The sequence below is a fragment of the Sorex fumeus genome, unplaced genomic scaffold (assembly GCF_029834395.1).
Source record: "Sorex fumeus unplaced genomic scaffold, SorFum_2.1 ptg000164l, whole genome shotgun sequence".
Lineage (NCBI taxonomy): Eukaryota > Metazoa > Chordata > Mammalia > Eulipotyphla > Soricidae > Sorex > Sorex fumeus.
The window spans coordinates 790,213-812,566 of record NW_026606221.1 but is presented as its reverse complement, the minus strand read 5'-3'; the positions used below and the strand labels follow the sequence as shown (position 1 = coordinate 812,566).

General features: G+C 57.2%; 2 protein-coding genes across 2 annotated transcripts in view; one reads left to right on the top strand and one right to left on the bottom strand.

Moving 5' to 3' along the window:
• SLC9C2 (solute carrier family 9 member C2 (putative)) overlaps positions 1-9,041 on the top strand; it is a 49,234-nt gene extending 40,193 nt beyond the window's left edge. The window contains exons 21-25 of the mRNA XM_056107400.1: positions 613-711; positions 3,563-3,730; positions 5,240-5,371; positions 6,341-6,526; positions 8,961-9,041. Of these exons, the coding sequence (XP_055963375.1) occupies positions 613-711; positions 3,563-3,730; positions 5,240-5,371; positions 6,341-6,526; positions 8,961-9,041 (666 nt within the window). The remainder of the gene's footprint in view (positions 1-612; positions 712-3,562; positions 3,731-5,239; positions 5,372-6,340; positions 6,527-8,960) is intronic.
• Positions 9,042-12,375: 3,334 nt separating this feature from the next.
• Positions 12,376-18,868, bottom strand: PRDX6 (peroxiredoxin 6). The gene is made up of 5 exons (XM_056107382.1): positions 18,676-18,868; positions 15,511-15,667; positions 14,540-14,686; positions 13,739-13,885; positions 12,376-13,115 (listed from the first exon to the last, which is right to left on the bottom strand). The coding sequence occupies exons 1-5, from the start codon at positions 18,768-18,770 to the stop codon at positions 12,987-12,989; spliced, it is 675 nt and encodes a 224-aa protein (XP_055963357.1). The 5' UTR covers positions 18,771-18,868; the 3' UTR covers positions 12,376-12,986.
• Between the last annotated feature and the right edge of the window lie 3,486 nt (positions 18,869-22,354).

The window sequence follows — 22,354 nt, the reverse complement described above, 5'->3', positions numbered from 1 at the left end:
TCCGTGTGCCCTGGACACCCACTGCAGGGCCCTGTGGCCTTGCTGGATTTTTCCAGAGCCCCGGCCCTTCATCAGAATTCTCACCCCATGTTACAGATATCCACCCAACCTCACACAATCATCCTCTGCTTTCCATTTTAGCCCAACACAGGGACAAAGTTTTCTTTTTCTTATTTTGCTTTTTTGGGTCACATCTGATGATGCTCAGGGGTTCCTCCTGGCTCTGAGCTCAGGAATCACTCCTGGTAGTGCTGGGGGACCCTATGAGATGCCGGGGGTCAAGCCCAGGTTGGCCAGGAACAAGGCAAGTACCTTACCCGTTATTCTATAGCTCTGGCTCTTTTTGTCTTTTTTTTTTCTTTTTGGGTCACACCTGGCAATGCACAGGGGTCCCTCCTGGCTCTGCACTCAGGAGTTACTCCTGGCGGTGCTCAGGGGACCATATGGGATGCCAGGAATCGAATCCGGGTCTTTTTCTTTCTTTAAGTTTGTGTTTTTATGTTACTTGAAATCTTTGATGCCTCGATCTCTCAGTCTGAAGATTCCCTAGAAAAGCAGACCCCGGCCATTCTGTGTTGCCTCTCCTTTGCCTCTTTCATTGATTTCTTTCAGCAAAGAGCCAGGATCGTCTATTTTGAATATGGTGACATCATTTGCAAAGAAGGAGAAATGCCGCAAGGAATCTACCTGATCATTTCAGGACTGGCGATCGTAAGAGACCGTTTTTCTGAGAGTGTGTGGTGGAAGATTGTCGTTATGATTTGAGGGGAGACTACTAGGAGCCAAGCAGGTCTCCTGTTTGGGGATGGACTCTTTCGCAAACGAAGCCACTTCTGCTCACGGCAAACACGGGAGCCTGAGCGTAGAGTGAGGCAGTGCCCCACGTTAGGCCATGACTTCCCATGGCACAAAATGTTTCCAGACTCCCGGCTTACTCCTCATCTCAATCCCGAGCAGAATCACCATTTCCTCGAGGTTCAGCTTAAGGAATCGATGCCGGAAGTGGTTAGGCTACTTCCTGATGAGGGCTGGAGAGAGCTTGGCCCCCAGGAGTGCAATTTTTTGCCTGTGTGGAGACCCCAGTTTGGCCCCTGGTACCCCGTGGGCCCCCATCACCACTGGGCATAGCCCTCGGGGGTGTGCAAGAACCAAGCAGTTCTGCATTCTTGGGTCTGACTGTCGCAGGAGTAGCCCCGGGGACCCCTGAGCACTGCTTAGGAGGCTCTCACCCCCCCCCCCCCCCACTGACATTGATAAGGAAGGGTCTCTGATAAATGCCATCCTAACACAGGCGCAACCGGTGCCAGGGGCTTTCCAGCCAGTCACTGGGCAAATATGATATAGTCGGTACATCCGGCACAGGACTGACCATCTGGCCAGAGAGAGCCTGTCCTCCTCCTCCTCCTCCTCCTCCTCCTCCTCCTCCTCCTCCTCCTCCTCCTCCTCCTCCCTCCTCCTCTTCTTCCTCCTCCTCCTCTTGCTCCTCCTCCTCCTCTTCCTCCTCTTTATTCTCTTCCTCTTCCTCCTCCTCCTTCTCCTCCTCCTCCTTCTTCTTCTTCCTCTTCCTCTTCTTCCTCTTCTTCTTCCTCCTCCTCCTCCTCCTTCTTCTTCCTCTTCCTCTTCTTCCTCTTCTTCCTCTTCCTCCTCCTCCTACTTCTTCTTCTTCTCCCTCTTCTCCTTCTCCTTCTCCTCCTCCTCCTCTTCCTTCTTCTTCTTCCTTCTTCTTCTTCTTCTTCCTCTTCCTCCTCTTCCTCCTCCTCCTCTTCTTCCTCTTCCTCCTCCTCCTCCTCTTCCTCCTCCTCTTCCTCCTCCTCTTCCTCATCTTCTTCCTCTTCCTCCTCTTCTTCCTCCTCTTCTTCTTCTTCTTCTTCTTCTTCTTCTTCTTCTTCTTTTTCCTCTTCTTCTTCCTCTTATTCCTCCTCTTCCTCTTCTTCTTCTTCCTCCTCTTCTTCTTCCTCTTCTTCTTCCTCCTCTTCCTCTTCTTTCTCTTTTTCTTCATCCTTTTCCTCTTCTTCTTCCTCCTCTTCCTCCTCCTCCTTCCTCCTCTTCTTCTTTCTCCTTCTTCTCCTTCTTCTCCTCCTCCTCCTCCTCCTTCTCCACCTTCTCCTCCTTCTTCTCCTTGTTCCTCCTTTCTTTCTTTCTTTCTTTCTTCTTTCTTTTTCTTCTTCCTTCTTCTTTTTTTTTTGCTTTTTGGGTCCCACCCAAAGATGCACAGGGGTTCCTTCTGACTCTGAACTCAGGAATCACTCCTGGCGGTGCTCGGGGACCCTATGGGATGCTGGGAATCGAACCAGGTCGGCTGCATGCAAGACAAACACTCTACTTGCTGTACTATCTCCCCGAGAGCCTGCTTTCCTAGGGGTCACTTCCCCGGGGAGACTTACAAGTAAGACGTGACTCCGAGGTCAGCTGCTTCCCTTGGTCCTCAGGCAGCCTCAACAAACCCTTTAAAGGCTGAGCTCCAGCATCGAGGTACCTCACGCCTCAAGGACACATGGAGGGGGAAGGGGGCCCAGTCTCCAGGCTCTGTCTTTTGCCATTTGGCTACACTGCCCCATGTGACCTCAGCTGCCGGCTCTGTTCTAGTGAGAACCGTGGCCAAGACACTTCTGCGAGCCCCCAGGAGAGTTTTCCCTTCAGCACACACACCCAGGGGAGGTTTCCTGAAGTACCTGGGTGGAGAGGGGCGTATTTTCACCACCGCCCCCCCCCCCCCATCTCTCATACAGTCTTTCCGGGGGAGGGGGCGTTTACAGCCCCTCCTGCTGCACTTCCGGGCCCCTTCTGCAGGACAGTGGTGCCTCCCGCCAGTCCACTGTGCCCCCTCAAAACCCTACTCAGATGGGCTTCAGGGGTCTCAGCATCCTGAACTGTCGTGAGGGCAAACAAGGCTTTTACTGAACCAGGCCTTGGTGTGGCGACCCTGGGTACTGACACCCCCTCCCCCCAGGCTCTAGCTCCTTAGGTCAGGGTCCCCCGCTGACTCAGGGCAGATGACCACCTCAGTGGAGCTGCAGCAGCTGCTGTTTTGGGGGGGATTTAATTTTTTTTGAGGTCACACCTGGCGATGCACAGGGGTTACTCCTGGCTCTGCACTCAGGAGTTACTCCTGGCGGTGCTCAGGGGACCATATGGGATACTGGGAATCGAACCCGGGTCGGCCATGTGCAAGGCAAACACCCTACCCGCCGTGCTATCGCTCCAGCCCCTGGGAGGATTTTATACACGGGAGCTAGAAGCAGCGCCTTGCAAACAGCGGGGCCAGAGTGGAAGGCATTCATGCTAAGAGAGAGCCCGGCGCGCTGATCCCAGCTCTGCACACAGGAGGCCTGTTTCTGCCCCCGGCACCCCGCACCCCTGGAACACCACTGGGAGGGAGCTGGGAGTAGCCACCCCCCAGGACCCGCCTGCCTTGGAGAGCTGGGGTGTGGAAGAATCCTCCTCCCCCCCGTGAAGTCCCCAGCGAGGCTCCCCCATCACGGCGGCACCCGGTGGGGCATCCAGCTCGGCCCAAGGGGGCTTCGCTGCAGCTCTCCTCCTGCATGCTGCCTTCCCTTCGCAGCTGTACAGGTCGAGCCCTGGCTTTGGCGTGAACAGCAGCATCAGGTCCACCCGCAAGTCCAAAACCATGTTCACGGAGTATTGTACGAGCGGGGACATCATCGGCGAGCTGAGCTGCCTGCTGAAGCACGAGACGGAGTACATGGCCATCTGCGAGACCGCCCTGCAGGTAGACCCCCGTCCCTCCTCTTCCTTCCGGCTCTGCGACCGTCCTTCGTCCCCCGGCATGTCACTGGAAGCAGCAGAGGCCAGCTGCAGAGGCAGGTGTAGCATGGGCTGACATACACACACGTGCACACACACGTGCGCACACACGTGCGTTCAAAAGCACAAGAGAGCATAAACATGCATGTACATGTGTGTTCGTATGCACACACATGTGCGTACATATGCATGCACACGCACACACATGCATACACGCACACACACATATACACATGTGCACACATGTGCATTCCTGCGCGTGCACACACATGTGCATTCAAAAGTACATGAGCATAAACATGCACACACGTGCACGTGTCCACACACACGTGCACGTGTCCACACACACATGCACGTGTTCACACACACGTGCATATATGCACACACGTGCACACACGTGCATTCAGAAGCACACGAGCACAAACATACATGTACACATGTGTTCGTATACACACATGTGCGTACATATGCATGCACACACATGCATACATGCACACACGCACACATGCATACACACATGTGCGCACACGTGCATTCCTGCGCATGCACACACATGTGCATTCAAAAGCACATGAGCATAAACATGCACACGCGTGCACGTGTTCACACACACGTGCATATATGCACACACGTGCACACACGTGCATTCAAAAGCACATGAGCATGAACATGTACACATGTGTTCATATACACACATGTGCATACATATGCATGCACACATGCATGCATGCACACACGCACACATGCATACACACATGTGCACACATGTGCATTCCTGCGCGTGCACACACATGTGCATTCAAAAGCACATGAGCATAAACATGCACACGCGTGCACGTGTTCACACACACATGCATATATGCACACACACATGCACACACGTGCATACATGCATGCGCACACGCATACACGCTGCCACATGCATGTTGAAAAGGTGTTTCCATATTCATGGAAGGAAACGTGGGGAAGGGCTGGAGCTATAGCACAGCAGGGAGGGCGTTTGCCTTGCACGCGGCCGACCCGGGTTCGATCCCCAGCATCCCATGGGGTCCCCCGAGCACCGCCAGTAGTAATTCCTGAACACAGAGCCAGGAGGAAACCCTGAGCATCCATCGCTGGGTGGGACCCCCAAAAACAAAAAATAAACAACAAAAAGAACATGCGGTGAACGAGCTGCTTTGCCCACGGGGCCTGTGGATATGGTGTTTCTGCGGCTCGATCCGGGCGTCTTGGGCTCTGCCACAGCTGCTGTCTGAGAGCAGCATTCCCGGCCCGTGACTGAGAATCTTGCTTTCACTGCCCGCACACCTGGTCACCTTTCCCCGTTAGCCTCCCAGGATGAGGCTAGAGAGCGGCCCGGACCGATCCACGGGAGTGGGTTTCCTGCACGCGAGAGGCGGAGGCAACCGGAAGCTGGGTGGCGGGGGTCCGGGGTTACGGGGAAGTGAGCCGGCCTCGTCCCCTGCCCTCCCAGGCCTGCTTTATCTCCCTGGAGGACCTGTTCGAGGGCTTCGACATCTTCTGGCCGTCCCTGGAGTATAAGCTGTGGCTCAAGCTGTCACTGTCCATCGCCTTCCAGTACTTTGAGTCGAGTCTCGTGACCGAGGTGAGTGACCCGACAAAACTGTGCCAGAGGTCACCGTCTGGCGACAAAGACAACGACGGAGCTTTAAGCATTCTCTTATTTTTTTTTAAATTTATTTATTTATTTAGCTTTTTGGGTCCCACCCAGCGATGCACAGGGGTTACCCCTGGCTCTGCACTCAGGAATGACTCCTGGCGGTGCTCAGGGAACCCTATGGGATGCTGGGAATCGAACCCGGGTCGGCCGCGTGCCAGGCAAACGCCCTCCCCGCTGTGCTATCGCTCCAGCCCTAAACATTCTCTTAGCTCAGGGGTGTCAGCTCTCTCGGCACAGCCCGTTTGCCCAGGCTCGGTACAGCGCCCCCCCTTAAAATGGGATCCGGAAAATACTGAGTAGCTGGAGCCCCGAGAACAGCACCGATGCGTCACGCTGCGTTCCTGGGCGCAGCGGGCTGTGGCCCCGCTGCCGTGAAACCGTCTCCCGCCCTGCCGGGCCTCAGTGGAGGCTGCAGAGCTGCTTCTCCGAGACCAGGAGCGGGTTCGAGCCTAGTTCTCGAGCCATGTGCAAATAAGAGACAAGGGCTGGAGCGATGGCACAGCAGGGAGGGCGTTTACCTGGCACGTGGCCGACCCGGGTTCGATCCCCGGCATCCCATAGGGTCACCCCAGCACCGCCAGGAGTAATTCCTGAGTGCAGAGTCAGGAGGAACCCCTGAGCATCACTGGGTGTGACCAAAAAAAATGAAAAAAAAAAAAAGGGCTGCCAGTCTGCTCTCCCTTGACATTTTGGGGGCCCAGGTGACCCGAGAAGGAGGCCTCTGCTTGCCTCGTTAGACTCAGATGTAGCTCCCGGAGTCATTCCTGGGCCCCTGGCAGGTGGAACCGGTTCTGCCTCCGATGGCCTCCAAGCACTCGCCCCTTGGCCGCTTCCTGGGGGGCCCGGCTCAGCTCATTTTGCACAGTGGCTGGAGGGAGTGTCGACTTCTTCCAGGATCTCACCTTCGAGAAGTGCGTGCAGTTCAACCACGCCTACGTGGAGACGCTCTCCAGCTATAACGAGATGGTCGTCGACAACCTGAACCTGAAGTTGGTCATCATCGTGTACGGTAGCGCCGTTGACACCAAGACGGGGGAGTCCTACCTCGCCCCCAGCATCTTACCGAAGACCTGCCAGCAGGTGCGGCCCTGGGCCCTGGGCTGTGGCTCTCACCATCCTACGCGACTCGGCCCCGTCACGCTGCCCCTCCTGGCCCACGCCTGGGTTTTCTGTGTCTCGGCGTTCGTGGCTCGGTGTCCGTGGCTTGCCAGTTCCTGGCTCCAGCTCCTTACAGTCTCCGGCAATTGTCTGGGACTTCCTGGCCTGTTTTCCTGAGCTCTGTCCCTTCAAGTTCCAGTCCTTTGGTCACCTTTCGTGGCAGAGTCCTGTTTTGGGAGCCTATGGCCACCACAGCTTCCTCATCCCCCGGGGAGCCTGTGGTTGGACCTCGGAGTTCCCCGGGGGGAGCAGCCTGCCCTGGTGAGGCCTCGACACCGTGACTTTCCCTACAGGCAACTTTGAAACTCAACTACTTCAAAAAAAAAAGAAGAAGAAGAAGAAGAAAAAAGCCATGTGGGGGCTGGAGCAATATCACAGTGGGGGCCGACCCGGGTTCGATTCCCAGCCTCCCATAGGGTCCCCCGAGCACTGCCAGGAGTAATTCCTGAGTGCAGAGCCAGAAGTAGCCCCTGTACATGGCCAGGTGTAAACTGAAAAGAAAAACAAACCAAAAAAAGCCACACGACCTGGAAAGATGTGGCAGAACTCACGTGGCCTGGGGTTGCGGCCATTGTAGGGGTGTCCAGGCACACGGACTGGGGGCAGATGAGGACTGTGTGGGTGCTCTCTGCCTGCCAAGTCCTCTGCCCTGGGCATGGCATTGGCCTCCTCCCCAGAAGAACGGGCTTCATTTTTTTCTTAGTTTACATCAAGCAACAACAGCGGATGTTGGCGTGGTTCTGGAAGCTTCTGTCCTTGTTGATAAGAAGGAAGTGGAGTGGGGGCCACATCTCCGTGGCTACTTGAGAGCTGGGCCTGGGAAGGAAGGGGCAGGAAGTCAGACCTCTCTGGGGGCACCTGCCGTTGAGGTATCAGGTGTGGGGGAGACCCCGTGGCCCGAGGGGAGCGGGCGGTGCTTTCATCTGGTGTCAGCTTCGCGCCTTCCGAGACCTTTGCTGACTGTTCAAGCCCCCCAGACCAGCCGTTCGTTGTCTGGGAATGTTGGTCCTGGAGAAGTTGGGAGTCCCTCTTTCGTCTTGCGCCTCTCACTACTGCAGGCCGTTTAGGCGTCCTTGGAAACGGAAATCCTTTTAGGTCTGAAACGGGGTCTGTGTCTTGGCTGGCGGGAGCAGTGGCCAGAGTTGAGTGGTCCAGTAAGACGCCAGAGTTAGGCATTGGGCATCTTCGGGCTCTGCCTTCCGCCTCAGCAGGAGGGCACTTGCCTGGCTCGAGTATGGCCCTGGGTTTGAGCTGGCATGGCCCCGATCGATACAGAGAGACATTTAAAATTTTTTTTTTAATTTTTCTTTTCGTGTCACACCCGGCATTGCACAGGGGTTCCTCCTGGCTCTGCACTCAGGAATCACACCTGGCAGTGCTCAGGGGACCCTATGGGATGCCAGGGGTTGAATCTGGGTCGGCCATGTGCCAGGCAAACACCCTTCCCGCTGTGCTATCGCTCAGATCCCAGAGTCAGGCGTTGGGCAGTTTTGGGCTCTGCCTTCCGCCTTGGGCGTGTTGGTGGGAGGAGGCGGGCAGTTGTCCTGAGAGCTGGACCCTTGTCATCGACACGCTGGCCTCTGCAGGGAAGTTTAGGGGCCTGAGACAAAAACTCAAGAGAGAACCTGCTGTTTGCCCTGGGGAAGGCTTGGCCTGGAGCCCACAGAGTCGCGTGTGGGCAGCCCGTGAGCCAGTTCCAACCTGGGCACTGCCATCCAGGTGACAAGCGGTAGGGCGTTCGCCTTACAAGCGGCCAACATGGCCAACCCAGGTTCGATTCCTCCGCCCCTCTCGGAGAGCCCGGCAAGCTACCGAGAGTATTCGATATGCCAGACACAGTAACAACTAAGTCTCCAATGGAGACGTTACTGGGCCCGCTCGAGCAAATCCAGGTGACAATAAGGAGTCGAGATTTCCCTTTCGGTATGGCATGCATTGGCAGAAGGTGATTTGCTGGGGAGGGTTTGAATGAGACAATTTCACGGGAGGCCCAGTTGTCTATACTGGCTTCTTTCTGCTACTCCCCGGGGAACTGCTGGGACCAAGTGCCCTCAGCAGGAGGGCACTTGCCTGGCTCGCGTATGGCCCTGGGTTTGAGCTGGCATGGCCCCGATCGATGCAGAGAGACATTTAAAAATTTTTTAAAAATTTTTTCTTTTTGGGTCACACCCGGTGTTGCACAGGGGTTCCTCCTGGCTCATGCACTCAGGAATCACTCCTGGCAGTGCTTGGGGGACCCTATGCGATGCTGGGAATTGAACCCGGGTCAGCCGCGTGCAAGGCAAACGACGTACCCGCTTTGCTATCACTAAAGCTCCCCAGAGAGACATTTTATCCGAATTTGACTTTTCTCTAGGTTCAGGGAACTTCAGATGTCAACAAGTTTCTGATGGTCCAAGACCCCAAAGTCCCCAAAGAGGAGCTTCTCCAAAGGTGAGGCAGGTCCTTCGGGGTCAGGGAGTGGCCGCATCCTTGCCCCCCTCACTGGGCCCACCCTGCTCCCATACTGCGTGGACACTCCTCAGAGTGTCCCTGGGTGGACTCCCCCTGGGCCACTTCCTGTCCCCGGCCTGCCCTCCCCTCTTCCCTCTGCTCCTTCCTGGGTGCTGCAGGTGCCCAGTGTTGGGGATGGGGGTGCCCAGGGGACCCGAGCAGTGGGGTGACAGACATGTCAGCCCCAGTGTGGCCACTCCAGACAACCAAAGGGGCATTAAGTGACCCCCATGCAGCCTCAAGGGTTTTTTTTAGGGTGGCCAGTTTGCTCTCCCCTGGACAGCTGGACGCTCAGACCCCAGCTCTGTCCCGAGGCCGAACTCAGTCCCTGCTGTCCTTGGGCCTGGATTATTATTATTTTGAATTATTATTTGTTGGTTTTGTTTGGGGGGCCACACCCAACAGTTCTCAGAGCTGACTCCCGGCTGTGCACTCAGCAGTCACTCCTGGTGGTCCTCAGGGGACCCACCTGATGGGGGTAATCTGGGGGCGACCCTGGGTTGGACCCATGCAAGGCAAGCCCCTTCCCCACTGTACGATCTTTCTGGACTCCAAACTTTCTTTTCTTCTTTTTTTTTTTCTTTTTGGGTCACACCCGGCGATGCTCAGGGGTTCCTCCTGGCTCTGCACTCAGGAATTATCCCTGGCGGTGCTCAGGGGACCCTATGGGATGCTGGGAATCGAACCTGGGTTGGCTGCGTGCAAGGCCAACACCCTCCCCGCTGTGCTATCACTCCAGCCCCAACGCTTTATTTCTTAAAATACTGAATGAATCGCCAACTACAAAACAATTCCAATTTTAAGGTCCCCCCCCCAAAAAAAAGGTGGAGGTGGGGTGGGGAGTGGGCTGGGACTGGTGTCCAATCCTGTCCCCACCGTTCTCTTCTGTCTCGGCCCCAGACACGGAACAACCCTTCGCTCGTGTGGTTTGCCCGCCCACGCTTGCCAGCCCCTTTGGGGCTTTGGGGAACTGAGTCACAAGCCTCCCTGAGGACAGGAAGGAGCCCATGGGTCAGGGGAGGACGAGGGGCATCAGGAAGGGGTGAGGGAGGAAGGGGAACACGCTGAGCGCTCAGGTGCGGTCTGACACTCTAATTCGGCTTTTCTCTCCTGCTCCTGCGTGGACAGACGTGATGGGGAAAAGCACCAAGAAATAATATGACTGAGGACAAGGTAAGCCCGGAGTCAGCTCCTTGTCAGATGCAGTGAAAACAGGCAGCAGGCTGCAGGGGGCAAGGGGGAAGGGGTGTCCTTGGGAATGGGGACCAGCCACCTCATAGTGGATGGGGGAGGGGGGCAGGATCACGGGCCCAGGGGGCTTTTCTCCAGAGGACTGACTTTTCTGGGTGTTCTTTCAGAGGGTCATACTAGGGTAGAGAAGAAAGCTTTTTATTTTTTCGAAGGCCTCCAGAGCCGAGTTGGCTAGGAAGGCCGGGCAGTTCAGTGGTCAGGCCCAGTGCTGGGGCCGGGAAGATTAGGACTGGGGAGACCAAAGGGCTGGAGCCCACGCATGGACCCCCGGGTTCAATTCCTGGCACTGCAGTCTCCCACGCACTTCTGGGGAGGTCCCCCCAACTCTCCCCACAAGCTTATAAAAACGTAGCACCGTAGCACTGTCCTCCCGTTGTTCATCGATTTGCTCGAGCGGGCACCAGTAATGTCACCATTGTGAGACTTGTGACTGTTTTTGGCATCTTGAATATGCCACGGGGAGCTTGCCAGGCTCTCCAAGAGGGATGGAGGAATCTTATTTTTTCCTTTTGGGTCACACCTGGCGATGCACAGGGCTGACTCCTGGCTCTGCACTCAGGTCACTCCTGGCGGTGCTCAGGGGACCATATGGGATGCTGGGGATTGAACCCGGGTCGGTCGTGTGCAAGGCAAACGCCCTACCCGCTGTGCTATCTCTCCAGCCCCTGGAGGAATCTTTTATATTAAGTTTATATTAAAACAGGTAAAGGTAAAGGCCCTCCCGTTGATCGTCGATTTGCTCAAGCGGGCCCAGTAATGTCTCCATCGGAGACTTTGTTGTTACTGTGTCTGGCATCTCGAATAAGTCACAGGGAGTTTGCCAGGCTCTGCCGTGCGGGCGAGATACTCTCGGTAGCTTGCCAGGCTCTCCGAGAGGGGCGGAGGAATCGAACTCGGGTCGGCCATGTTGGCTGCGTGCAAGGCAAACGCCCTACCGCTGTGCTATCGCTCCAAGTGGCAGTGCTTGGGTGACCATACAGGGTGCTGGGGATTGAACCCAGGTTGGCTGCGTGCAAGGCAAGTGCCCTCCCTGCTGTGCTATGATTCCAGCCAAGTCTTAAGTTGAGATACTCAAAAATTCTGTCGGGTAAGGTATCTGAAAACGCGTCCCCGAGTAGCTGCAACCCTGCTCCCAGCTGTGAGTGTCTGTGGGCAGTCCTAGCTAACACAGTTTCCCTGCGACGTTTGACTTGCGACATTTACTACCGTTGCTCAAGCCTTAACACTTCCCGGAGTGAACTCACTCCCACTCCCCAGCTAACACTGAAAAAAATGTGGAACTGTGCTCCACAGTGTTAGTCACTCAAGCAGGGCTGACGGAGGCCAGCACTTCTGAGGTGACGGCCGTGTGGGGGGGTCTTTTTCACTTTCTCTTGAAATCAGAGTCGAGTGTGAGGATCTGCCTGTTTTCCATTTAGAATCCTCATTCCTTTCCATCTCACCCGAAGTTGGGAAGAACATACGATTCTCTGGTCCAGGAAGAAGCACACGGACGCATATACGGAGAGACAGGAAAGAATCTTCTGGAAGATGACAGGCAAAAGCTGGGAGGCAGATGAACCTTGGAGTGGTGGAAGTTCAATTGCTTTGCGATCCCTTGGAGTGCATTTAATAAACACTATTTTTAAGTGCTAATTTCTCTCTTCAAGTAACAGGGAAAATAAACTTAAAAAAAAAAATACGGTGCAAGAGATTGTGCCCAAGGCTGGTTTTCCACTGCCAAGCTCCAGCCCAGCCCAGAGAGCAACTCTGGATACTCCTGAGGGGAAGCAGTGACTGAGATCTGAGCGCATCTCAGGGTGAGTTTCTCTTGGAGAATAGCTGCACTGTAGCGAGGAGTGAGCCAGGACTTAACTGCACCTCTAAACTGACATCAACTGTGAGTAGATACCCTGGAGACTGTGTCTGAGTGTGTGTGTGTGTGGGGGGGGTGGGGGTAGCTGGCCCCCAGGCGCCACCCAGGGTACAGAAAGGCCCTTCCACTGCGGGTCTCCCTGGAGTTCTGCAAAAGGTGACAGGGTGCCCAGTTCCAATCTCACCAAAGGATTTATTTACGGATCTCCAAAACAGCCGAGCTCAGAAAAAAGCATACCAGTACAGTGTCTTCGATCCTCCTGTCCCCCGCCCGCCCGCGTGGCTGTCCACACCCGGGGCACGCCTTCCCAGCAGGCCACGGAGGCCTCGGCGGTCTTCTCCCCCTCGATGGCACTTCACGGAAACAGTTTCTTTAGAGAAAGACCCTTGGACCCACCTCCCCACAGAACACACAGCCCCGGCCGCATCTGCTGGTGTAGCACAGTGCAGTTTTCCTTCTCCTGGCTGACCAGACGCCACGACGGGAAGGACTGAATTAATACGTGGGCTTGGATTAATAACGTGGACATTAGCAGCTCAACTACGGTGGCTCCCGCAACGGGGCGGGGGGGCTGGAGAGAGGATCTGATTAGAAAAGCGAAAGGGAACAAGACCCCCAAAGTCCCGAGAGTGAGTGTATGCCGGGGCGGCGCGGCTTCCCCCGCTGCCGAGAGCAGACCCCATGCAGAGGGGACCCCCGGCAGGGAGCCAGCAGCGGGGACATGACGGAAGGCTGGTGAAGGCACGAATCAAGAGTCCAGGAGAGCCCACCCAGAGCCGGGGCCTAGGGCTGCGGCGTGTAGCGCAGGTACTTCTTGCCCGAGGGCAGCTCTTTGGTGAAGACGCCCTTGGGGAAGAGCTTCTTGGCTTCCTCTTCGGGGATGGTCGGAAGGACCATGACGCTGTCTCCCATCTGTGGAGAAGAACACCGAGAAGAATGTGAGGCCAGGGGCCTGCGAGGGACCCGAGTGTCCCAGGGAAGTGGCTCTGAAGCACAGGTGTGAGTGTTCCTGGCTGTCCCTAGGGGCCACAGGACAGTGCACCCGCTGGAACTGCATGTGTTCCAGAGTATTCTACACGGTTTCTGTGGGGGTGCTTCCTGATAGCTGTGTCTCAACTGCTTGATTAAGAGTCTGCCACAGGGGGCTGGAGCGATGGCACAGCAGGTAGGGTGTTGGCCTTGCACGCGGCCGACCCGGGTTTGATTCCCGGCATCCCATAGGGTTCCCCGAGCACCACCAGGAGTGATTCCTGAGTGCAGAGCCAGGAGGAACCCTTGAGCATCGCTGGGTGTGACCCAAAAAGGAAAACAAAACCAAAGGATCTGCCACAGGTAACTTGCCACTGAGGAAGGGTTAGAGGGTCTTAAAAATGATGCCCGTTTGCCAGGGAAAGGAATCATTCTGACGGAACTGCATGCACGATCTGGGCACTCAGCTGGTTGCACCAGAGCGGGGAGACAGCTCGGGCCGACGTGCTCGCTGCCCCAGTTCCTGCCCCCCGCAGCCCGGAGCCGGGTCCTCTGAACATCGTTACCTTCCAGTCTACTGGGGTGGCCACCCTCTTCTCGGCGGTCAGCTGTAGGGACGCCACCACTCGCAGAATCTCATCGAAGTTCCTGCCGGTGGTGGCCGGGTAGAGGATGGAGAGCTTCAGTTTCTTGTCAGGACCGAAGACGAACACCTGCCAGGCAGAGCCCAGGGGAGCGGTGAGGAGGAGGACGGCGTCGGGAGAAGCCTCCGCAGGCAGCCCAGCACTCAGCGTGGACATAAAAATACACGCCCTCCCCCCCACCCCGCTTCCCCCTCAATCTCAGATGGACACAGTGCAATGTCCTCCGGGAAATTTCCTCTCCGTGTTAATGCCATTTGCTCCTCGCTATTTCAGTGAGAAACACCCAAATGTGTAAGATGTTATTTTGGGAAATTTTCTCTGGGCAGGGAAAAGGTTAGTTCAGGACGAGTAGCGGGAGACTAGGAGAGGTTATGGTGGCAGGCCAACAGTGGACAGTCCAGCTGCCCACCAAAGGCTGTGGTCATCCCAATAGCTATGAAAAGGGATGTAGGGGGACCCCTGACCACCACCAGGGTTGACCCTGTTACAGCAGCAACTTCACACTCAAGCCTTGTCCCCCCCACGCCCCCTCCACCGAAAAGCACTGTGAGCAGAGCAAGCGTCCAGCTCTCGGAGACGCCTCCAGATGACCACGCTAAGAGCAGTTTGGAAACGGTGGAAACGAGCACTCTGTTCCAGGCCTTTCCAGAGAGGCGGCGGGACGGCCGGACACCAAGGCAGCAACAACCTGTCACCAGAGACGGGCCCGCGCCCAGGACTCACCACACGCGCGGTCACGGGCATGCCCTTCTCGTCCTTCTCCGCCGGGTCCAGCATGCCCAGCTGGATGGCCAGCTCCCGGTTCTTATCGTCAATGATGGGGAAAGGCAACTTCTCGGTGGGCTCGTCGCAGTTGTAAGCGTTGATGTCCTGAGGGGCGGGATGCGGGATGGGACCGTGTCACCACAGGAGCAGCCTTGGGGCTCCATCAGTTCGGACATGCCCTAGCCAATGTGCTGACCAGGAGCCCTAACCATGCCCTAACCACATGCCCTAACCAAAGCTGACCACGGACCCTAACCATGCTCCCTAACCCCACCTTGACCACATACTCTAACCATGTGCTGACCACGGGCCCTGACCACGCTACCCCAAGCTACTTCACGGAGAAAGAAGTGACAGACACTTGTCCCTTACTCGCTGGCAGTGACTGCCCCTGCCCACGGGCCTTCTCACATCCCATCTCCTGGTAGGCCGCATCCCTTACTGCTCTGAGCGCCATGGTCCACGTACAGAAACTGATGGATGGAACAAGACCCCCAGTCCTTAGGAGGCCCAACCATCGTGAGTACAGGCTCCCGGGAGGCATCACAGCGCGGAATCATGGCCCAGGCCACAGACCCCCATGAAACTGCTACAAAACTGCCCTCAGACTTGAAAACAGAAACATGAAACTTGGAGCAAACAGGAGGAAAACGCAAATTTGGGGTCCCATGACCCTGATGGGTTGGCTCTGATCCTGGCATGGCGTGGACCCCCAGCATGGCCACGAGAGGCCGCCACGAGCAGCACAGAGACCAGCAGAGCTCAGAGCCCAGGGGGCCTCGGGCCCAGCGGCCTTACAGAGCAAAGTCCAAGGGGCAGGCGGGGCTGGGCCGGGCGTGGAGGGATGACACTCCTGCAATCTGCAGGTCACCAGCCCCATCTGACTCAGAGCAGGGCCAATAACCCCGAAGCCAGTGGCGTGGGCCCACCTTGCTCCAGGCGAGATGGTCTTCCACGCTGTCAATGGACAGGGCGATCAGCTTCACGTTCCTCTTGGCAAACTCGGGGGCCAGCTTGGCAGCTCTGCCCAGCTCCGTGGTGCACACGGGGGTGAAGTCCCGCGGGTGGGAGAAGAGAATGCCCCATCTGCAAGGGAGACCGAAGGTTCCGGATCAGCGAGGGACGCGCGAATCCTACCATCAAAAGCAACTTTTCTTTTTGGGGAGGAGGAGGTGATTTGGTAAGTGCCAGCTACTCCTGGCTCTGTGTCCAGGGGGTGATGCTCTTGGCGGTGTTGGGGGATCAGGTGGTGCCAGGATTAGCTGCATGCAAGACAAGTGCCCTAACCTCAATACCTATTTCTCTAGTCCACCCACCCCCAGACTTTTGAGAGAATGTTCATGAATGAAGGAGCAGGGGATGCACAGAGAGTAGGGTACCAAGCACATACAGCTTGATCCCTGGCACTGCATCCTTTGCTGCACAAGCACATACAGCTTGATCCCTGGCACTGCATCCTTTGCTGCACCGCGAGCACCAGTCCCCAGCACCCTAGACCCTTGGGCTGAGCTTCTAGTAATGCCCCCCTGAGCATTTTTTTTTTTAAGCTACCAGGGCGGCACACATCTAAGGCAAGCATGTGACCTCTGAGCTGTAGGCCCAGCCCACAAAGCCCTTTCAGTTTCCCGAGCCGCATCACCAGAAGCCCGTGTTGAAAGCCCAGTTCAGGGCGGGATGCCTTGTCAAGGGATTTCAGGTCATTTCGGGGGTGGCGCCGTGATGCGTCAGCCGCCCTGACCCCGTTCTCTGCCCGTTCTCAACACACACTCCGCTGAAAGCCCCACCGTGAAGCTCCTGCCTGCCGGGCCCTGGGCCCATAGTCAATCCTGATGGCAATACGCAACAGATTATGTAACCAGAATTAAAAAAGCTTCCCGCCTCCATTCATATGCAAAATCAAAGTTGACACCGGGCTTAGGCAAGGAGACAGAAATCTCTTGTCAGCCTCCTTTCCCAGGGAACCTGCCAGCCCGGGTCACCTGATGTTTGCCAAGCCTGCTCTCCAGATCCTCCCCTCTGTGGGTCCTCCCGGCCACTCAAGCTCAGAGGCGTGCGTTTTTCAACACTTCAGCCGAAAAACGGCCGCTTTTCCTTCTTGGGAACAGCTGCCGGGAAGAGGAAGAAGGAGCTCGCAGCTGGGAAGGAGGAATAAGCTTGTCGCTTATTCCTCAGTGTCGTTTCCCATCACTGACGGCTGCGGGCCGCGCCTAAGCCCTGCAGATGACCAACTAGCCAGGCCGACCTCGCCAGCCTGCCAAGTGTCCCCAAGCACAAAGCAGAGACGTCAGGGCATCTCATGCCCCTCTCTTTTGGCCATCAGCTCCCAGGCCGCAGGACAGGAGGCGTCCACAGACAGGACAGGGTGTGTGATAAAGGGGCAATGGATTTAGGAAAATTGGGGGCCGGGGAGGGGAGGGGGGTGGTCTCGTACGGGGAGTTGAGACTGTTCTGCTGAGCCGCTGCAATGAACTCATTTTCCGCTGCCTCCAGTTGTGGGGTCCTGGCCTCCCTCTGTGGGGAGGAGGACAAATCCGGGAGCACGCCTTGGAAAGTAATTCGGTTACATTAACCCATGCCCTTCCTTCCTCATTTCAGAAGACAAAGTGTTTCCTTCTTGAGGGGAAGGCGCCACCCTGGCGGGCCCAAGAGTAGCCCCAGGAAAACAGGTTGTGGGGAGCAGATAGATTTTTCCTCTGCCCGCACCCACGGCCTGGGGGTGTGGCCATTTGTCAGGGGGCCAGGAGTGATCAGTCATAATTTAGTCTTTCTCCTTCTAGGCTCCTGCATCAGAAAAGAGATACTGTGAATTCAGAGATTCCCAAACAGAGCAGAGTTTGGGGGGCACGTTCTGATAGACACGGAACCATGGGGGTCGGAAGGGTCCAGATGCTTTCGGGGAGAATGGACATGAGTATTATTTTTTTCCTCCTTCTTTTTGGGTCACACCCACCAATGCTCTGGGGTTGCTCCTGGCTCTGCACTCCTGGTGCTGCTCAGGGGACCACCACATGGGATGCTGGGAATCGAACCCGGGTCGGCCGCATGCAAGGCAAATGCCCTCCCCGCTGTGCTATCTGTCGCTCCGGCCCCAAGGACACGAGTGTTACAGACGCACCTTATCCCCTCACCTTCCTATTGGTGGCTTCGAGAAGCTACACAGGAAATGAAATCACGACAGGTGCCGAGGCCAGCGACAAGGGGCTCCTGTGTCCCCCCCACCGCCCCCCAAGTAGGATTAACCAGAGTCGTGCTGATCGTGGTCTTTGTCTTCACTGCACACAGCATCAGCGTTCCCTTCCGGTAAGACATTCACGTTTTAGTGGGTGATGGACACAGGAAAGAGGAACCCAAAAAATTGGATGGAAACTCCGAAGAGACACCAAGAGGCGCTAATCCCGGAGCCCAGGGACTGAAAAACGGCCTTTTTCTGTGCTTTAAGGACAAGGACAGCCCAGGCTCCGGGGGGCTCATCCATCAGTCTGCACCTGCCTGCAGGGAGGCGGCCCATGTGAGACTGTCACCTCCGAGGCCACCAGGAAGCGGAAAAAGCATATCAAGAGGCATAAACCAACCGAGGGCGATTGCAAATGCAGCAAGTTTGCTGACGGTGCCCACAGGCCCCAGGGCCTGCCCGGCTGGCCAGGGAGCAGCCGTTTGGGATTCCCGGCCCGGCCACGTGCAGGGAGACAAAAGACGCCTAAGGGGCGGCCCACGTGTCCGGCCAGGGTCACCTCCGGACGCCTCCCCTGCACGCTCTGGGCCCAAAGGCACAGCAGGCGACATCACTGCGTGTTCTGGTCCCGCCCGAAGCTCTGATCAAATCACAGCCCGGCCCCCGCAGGACGCGCCGGACACCAAGTCCCTGGGGCCCCCCGGAGGCCGCTGCACGCCCCGAGCCGCCCTGCAGCTGGCCCTGGACCCACCTCTCGGGGGCAAACTCCAGGGCGGCACGGAGGACGCACCGCGCCGCCCCGGGGCTGCAGGGACAACCGCGTCGCCCCCCGGCCCGCGCCGGCCCGGGTCCAGTCCCGTCCAGGTAGGCCGGGCCGGGGCGCGCGCGGGGGCCGGTGCAGGGAGGGGCGCGGGCCACTTACGAGTCCCCCAGGTAGTCGTGGAAGCGGATCCGGCCCACGGTCGTGTTGGCCTCGAAGTTGGGCGCCTCGTCCCCGAGCAGGAGCCCTCCGGGCATGGCGGCGGCGGCGGCGGCGGCGGGGGCGCGGGGCGAGGGGGCAGCGCGGCGGGACGGTCAGCAGCCGGCGGCGTCTGGCGCGGGGCCGGGGACGCGCAGGCCGGGTTGGGGCCGGGCACGGCTGGGGGCGGGGCCGGGGCGGGGCCGCCGTCCTGATAGGCTCGCACGCCGCGGGGCGGGGCCTGGTAGGCGGGGCCCGGGCCCTCCGGTGTGGGCGGGGCGAGGAGCCGCGTATGGGCGGGGCGAGGAGCCAGGCCGCCGTTCGGATAGGCGCGCGCGCCACGGGGCGGGGCCCGACAGGCGGGGCCAAGAAGTGTGGGCGGGACGAGGAGCCGGCTGTGGGAGGGCTCAGAAGCGGGACCGCCGTCCGGATAGGCGCACACGCAGCGGGGCGGAGCCGAGGGCGGGGCTTGTGTCTCGCGCGCCCGAGCCTGGGCCTGGTGGGCGGGGCCCGGGCCCTCCGGTGTAGGCGGGGCGAGGAGCCACGTATGGGCGGGGCTAGGAGCCAGGCCGCTGTCCGGATAGGCGCGCGCGCCGCGGGGCGGGGCCCGATAGGCGGGGCCAAGAAGTGCCTTCGTCGATGTGGGCGGGACGAGGAGCTGGCTGTAGGCGGGCTCAGAAGCGGGGCCGCCGTCCGGATAGGCGCACACGCAGCGGGACGGAGCCGAGGGCGGGGCTTGTGTCCCGCGCGCCCGAGCCTGGGCCTGGTGGGCGGGGCCCGGGAGGTGCCTTCGCCGTGTGGGCGGGCTCGAGGGCGGGGCTAATGGGGCGGTGGGCGGGGCCCTGGAGGACGCCTTGGGCGAGCGGGCGCGCACCGGGGGCGGGGCCCGGGCCAGGCTGTCCTGCGCCGGATCTGGTGTCCAGCCTGGTGTTACCTAAGCTCACGTGTTCCCTAACGTGCCCCGAACCTCAGTGACGTCACCCCTGGAACGCTTGGGGCTTGCGCTTGCGCAAACTTTGATCCTCCGAGGAGTTGGGGTTCGAGAGGGGAAATTCGGAAGCTGAACGCAGCAGGAAGGAGACCCCGAGACGGGGAATCCCCATGGGTGGGCAGGTGGCTCGCGGCCCCTCCAGGGAGACGCACAGATCAGTGCAGACCCTCCTCTAGACTGTCAGTACAGGGGATGTGGTAAGGCAACCCGAGCTGAGGACCTTAAGTCACAGGAAGTGACTTTGCAATTGCAGCAAAAATCCCCGCACCCAGGTCAGCCGGGGCCTGGGGGACTATAACTTGCTCCGATGCCTTTCCCCTCCCCACGAGTTTGCTAGGAGCCATAAAAACCCGCCAGTGCAATTATGCAGAACCCCAAACGTAAGCTTTAAAGCATGCTTAGGGGCTCCGTGGGTGTGGGTCAGTTCTGGGGGTCCCTGTCAGACAGAGGTAGATCCCATGACTGTCCTCTGAACTTGCATTTTTTTTTGTCTGTGCCAAGCACTTTATTATTTTTTTATTAGTGAAACACCATGAGGTACAGTTATAGGCTTACAAATTTTGTGCTTGGGTTTCAGTTATACAATGATCGTGAACTTGCATTTTGGTTTTTGGCAGGGAGGGTGTCCCTCCCCAAGAATGGAGTCAGTGGTAGGTCTTACTTAGGAAACAGAATAAGGTCACATCCCCTGCAGGCCCTGGCAGCTGACAAGCTAATCAGTGTAGCTCAACCCTTGAGCAGGCAGCAAGGGTGGAAATACACAGTAGCTATTGTTTGGAGGATGTTAGTGTTGCAGCAGTAACTCTGGCCTTGCCAGCTGTCTGCTAGCGCTGGGATACAGCCTGGGATACAGGCAGATATCCGTCCAACTGTCCAACACTGTCCTCCCGTCGTTCATCGATTTGCTCGAGCGGGCCCAGTAACGTCTCCGTTTTGAGACTTGTTGTTACTGTGTCTGGCATATTGAATACGTCACGGGGAGCTTGCCAGGCTTTGCAGCGCGGGTGAGATCCTCTCGGTAGCTTGCCGGACTCTCCAAGAGGGGCGGAGGAATCGAACCTGGCTCAGCCGGGCTGGCTGCACACAAGGCAGATGCCCTACCGCTGTGCTATCATTTAGGATTTTTACAAACAAAGACTGGATGCTGACGAGCTCAGGGATTCAAGGCTCAGTGCAGGGGAGGGGAAACTCCCTGGGACCTCCAGACACCGGCAGGCACATGGCAGCATTAAGGGGAGACTCTCCCCAACCCTCCACCTTTTGTTTTAGTTTAATTTTCATCACAGTCGTCTCTCTCATGTGTGTATGAGTCAGTGGGTTTGCATTGGTCCTGTTTATCCAGCCTCAGCTAATCCAGGGCTTAGGAGTGAGGTTGCTGGTAACCTCCCTAGCCCCTCTGGAAAACTCAGCGGAGTGATTAATTTAACCTTGCTTTTTGGATTGTTTGAACAGCCCTATGTCTAAACTCCTTTTGCAGGGGGGAAGTGGAGCACGAAGGGGGTGACTCGACAGGAAAGTCCTAAGTGCTGGTGCTTTGAGGTTCTGCCACAGCTAGAGTGGATGGATGAGGGCAGAAACAGATTACCCATCACTTGAAAAGACCTAATTACAGAGCTCAGGGTGGTACTGCTCAGCTAAATAATTATACCACTGTCTGTTGTAACTAAGCAAAGACAGCCAGATAAGATAAAGACTATTCAGAGCCTGTGGCCCACGGCCACTAATCTTTCTACCCCCTGCAGACTCGGTTACTTCAGTCCTGGCCGACCTTAAAATTCCTTTGAAATCGCTGCCAGCAGTTTAAAACTGAGATCTTTCCAAAAAAACGGCTGTACTTCTGTCCTGAGTATTTTTCACCAAGTCACCAACAGTCCCTGATCGTTGTTGGTACAGCTGGAAACGCAGAGGTACTAGGTGCCCAGGCCCTACCCAGCTCCCCGCAGTGAAGAGGGAGAAGCGGTAAGCTCTAACCATCTGCTTCTCCGACCTTCACCCTTCCCTGAGGACTGCCCCACCTCTGCTCCCATCAGAAGCCAGGCTGGAGCGATAGCACAGCGGGTAGGGCATTTGCCTTGCACATGGATGACCCAGGTTCGATTCCCAGCATCCCATAAGGTCCCCGAGCACCGCCAGGAGTAATTCCTGGATGCATGAGCCAGGAGTAACTCCTGTGCACCGCCAGGTGTGACCCAAAAAGAAAAAAATATAAAAATTTAAAAAATAAAGCCATCTGGGTTTGGAAAATGTAGACCCCCCCTCTCCCCCCACCACCACCCCGAAGGTCTGTCACCCAGAGGCTCTTGAGCTTCAAGGGCAGTTTGGTCTGGTCATGGTTGCGTAGTGCCTGTTTGTTGTGTTAGTCCTAACAACCCCATTGTGTCAATAAATATTTGCCAATCACAGAAATATTTGCCAATGACAGCAAATAAAAATTGGAATGCATGAGTGCAGATACTGGGAAACTCTGAAAACAAATTCCTCCACCCTCTTCCCCTGTCCTGCCAAACATGTTTGCTCTGGAGCTTAAGCTGGGGTCAGAAGCGTGGGTCAGGGCAGGGCCCAGTAGCCAGAGGCCAGGGGCCAGGCAGGGCTCACCTGATACATAGCTGGGTCTCTGAGAGGTCTGCCCATTGAGGGGTCTGCAGTGGGGGG

Coding starts and splice junctions, on each gene's coding strand:
- PRDX6 (XM_056107382.1), bottom strand. CDS start 18,770: ATGCCCGGAGGGCTCCTGCTCGGGGACGAGGCGCCCAACTTCGAGGCC. Junction 13,886..14,539: donor TGCCCGTGACCGCGCGTGTG/GTGAGTCCTGGG, acceptor TCTGCCTGGCAG/GTGTTCGTCTTCGGTCCTGA. Junction 13,116..13,738: donor CCACCCCAGTAGACTGGAAG/GTAACGATGTTC, acceptor TCTTCTCCACAG/ATGGGAGACAGCGTCATGGT.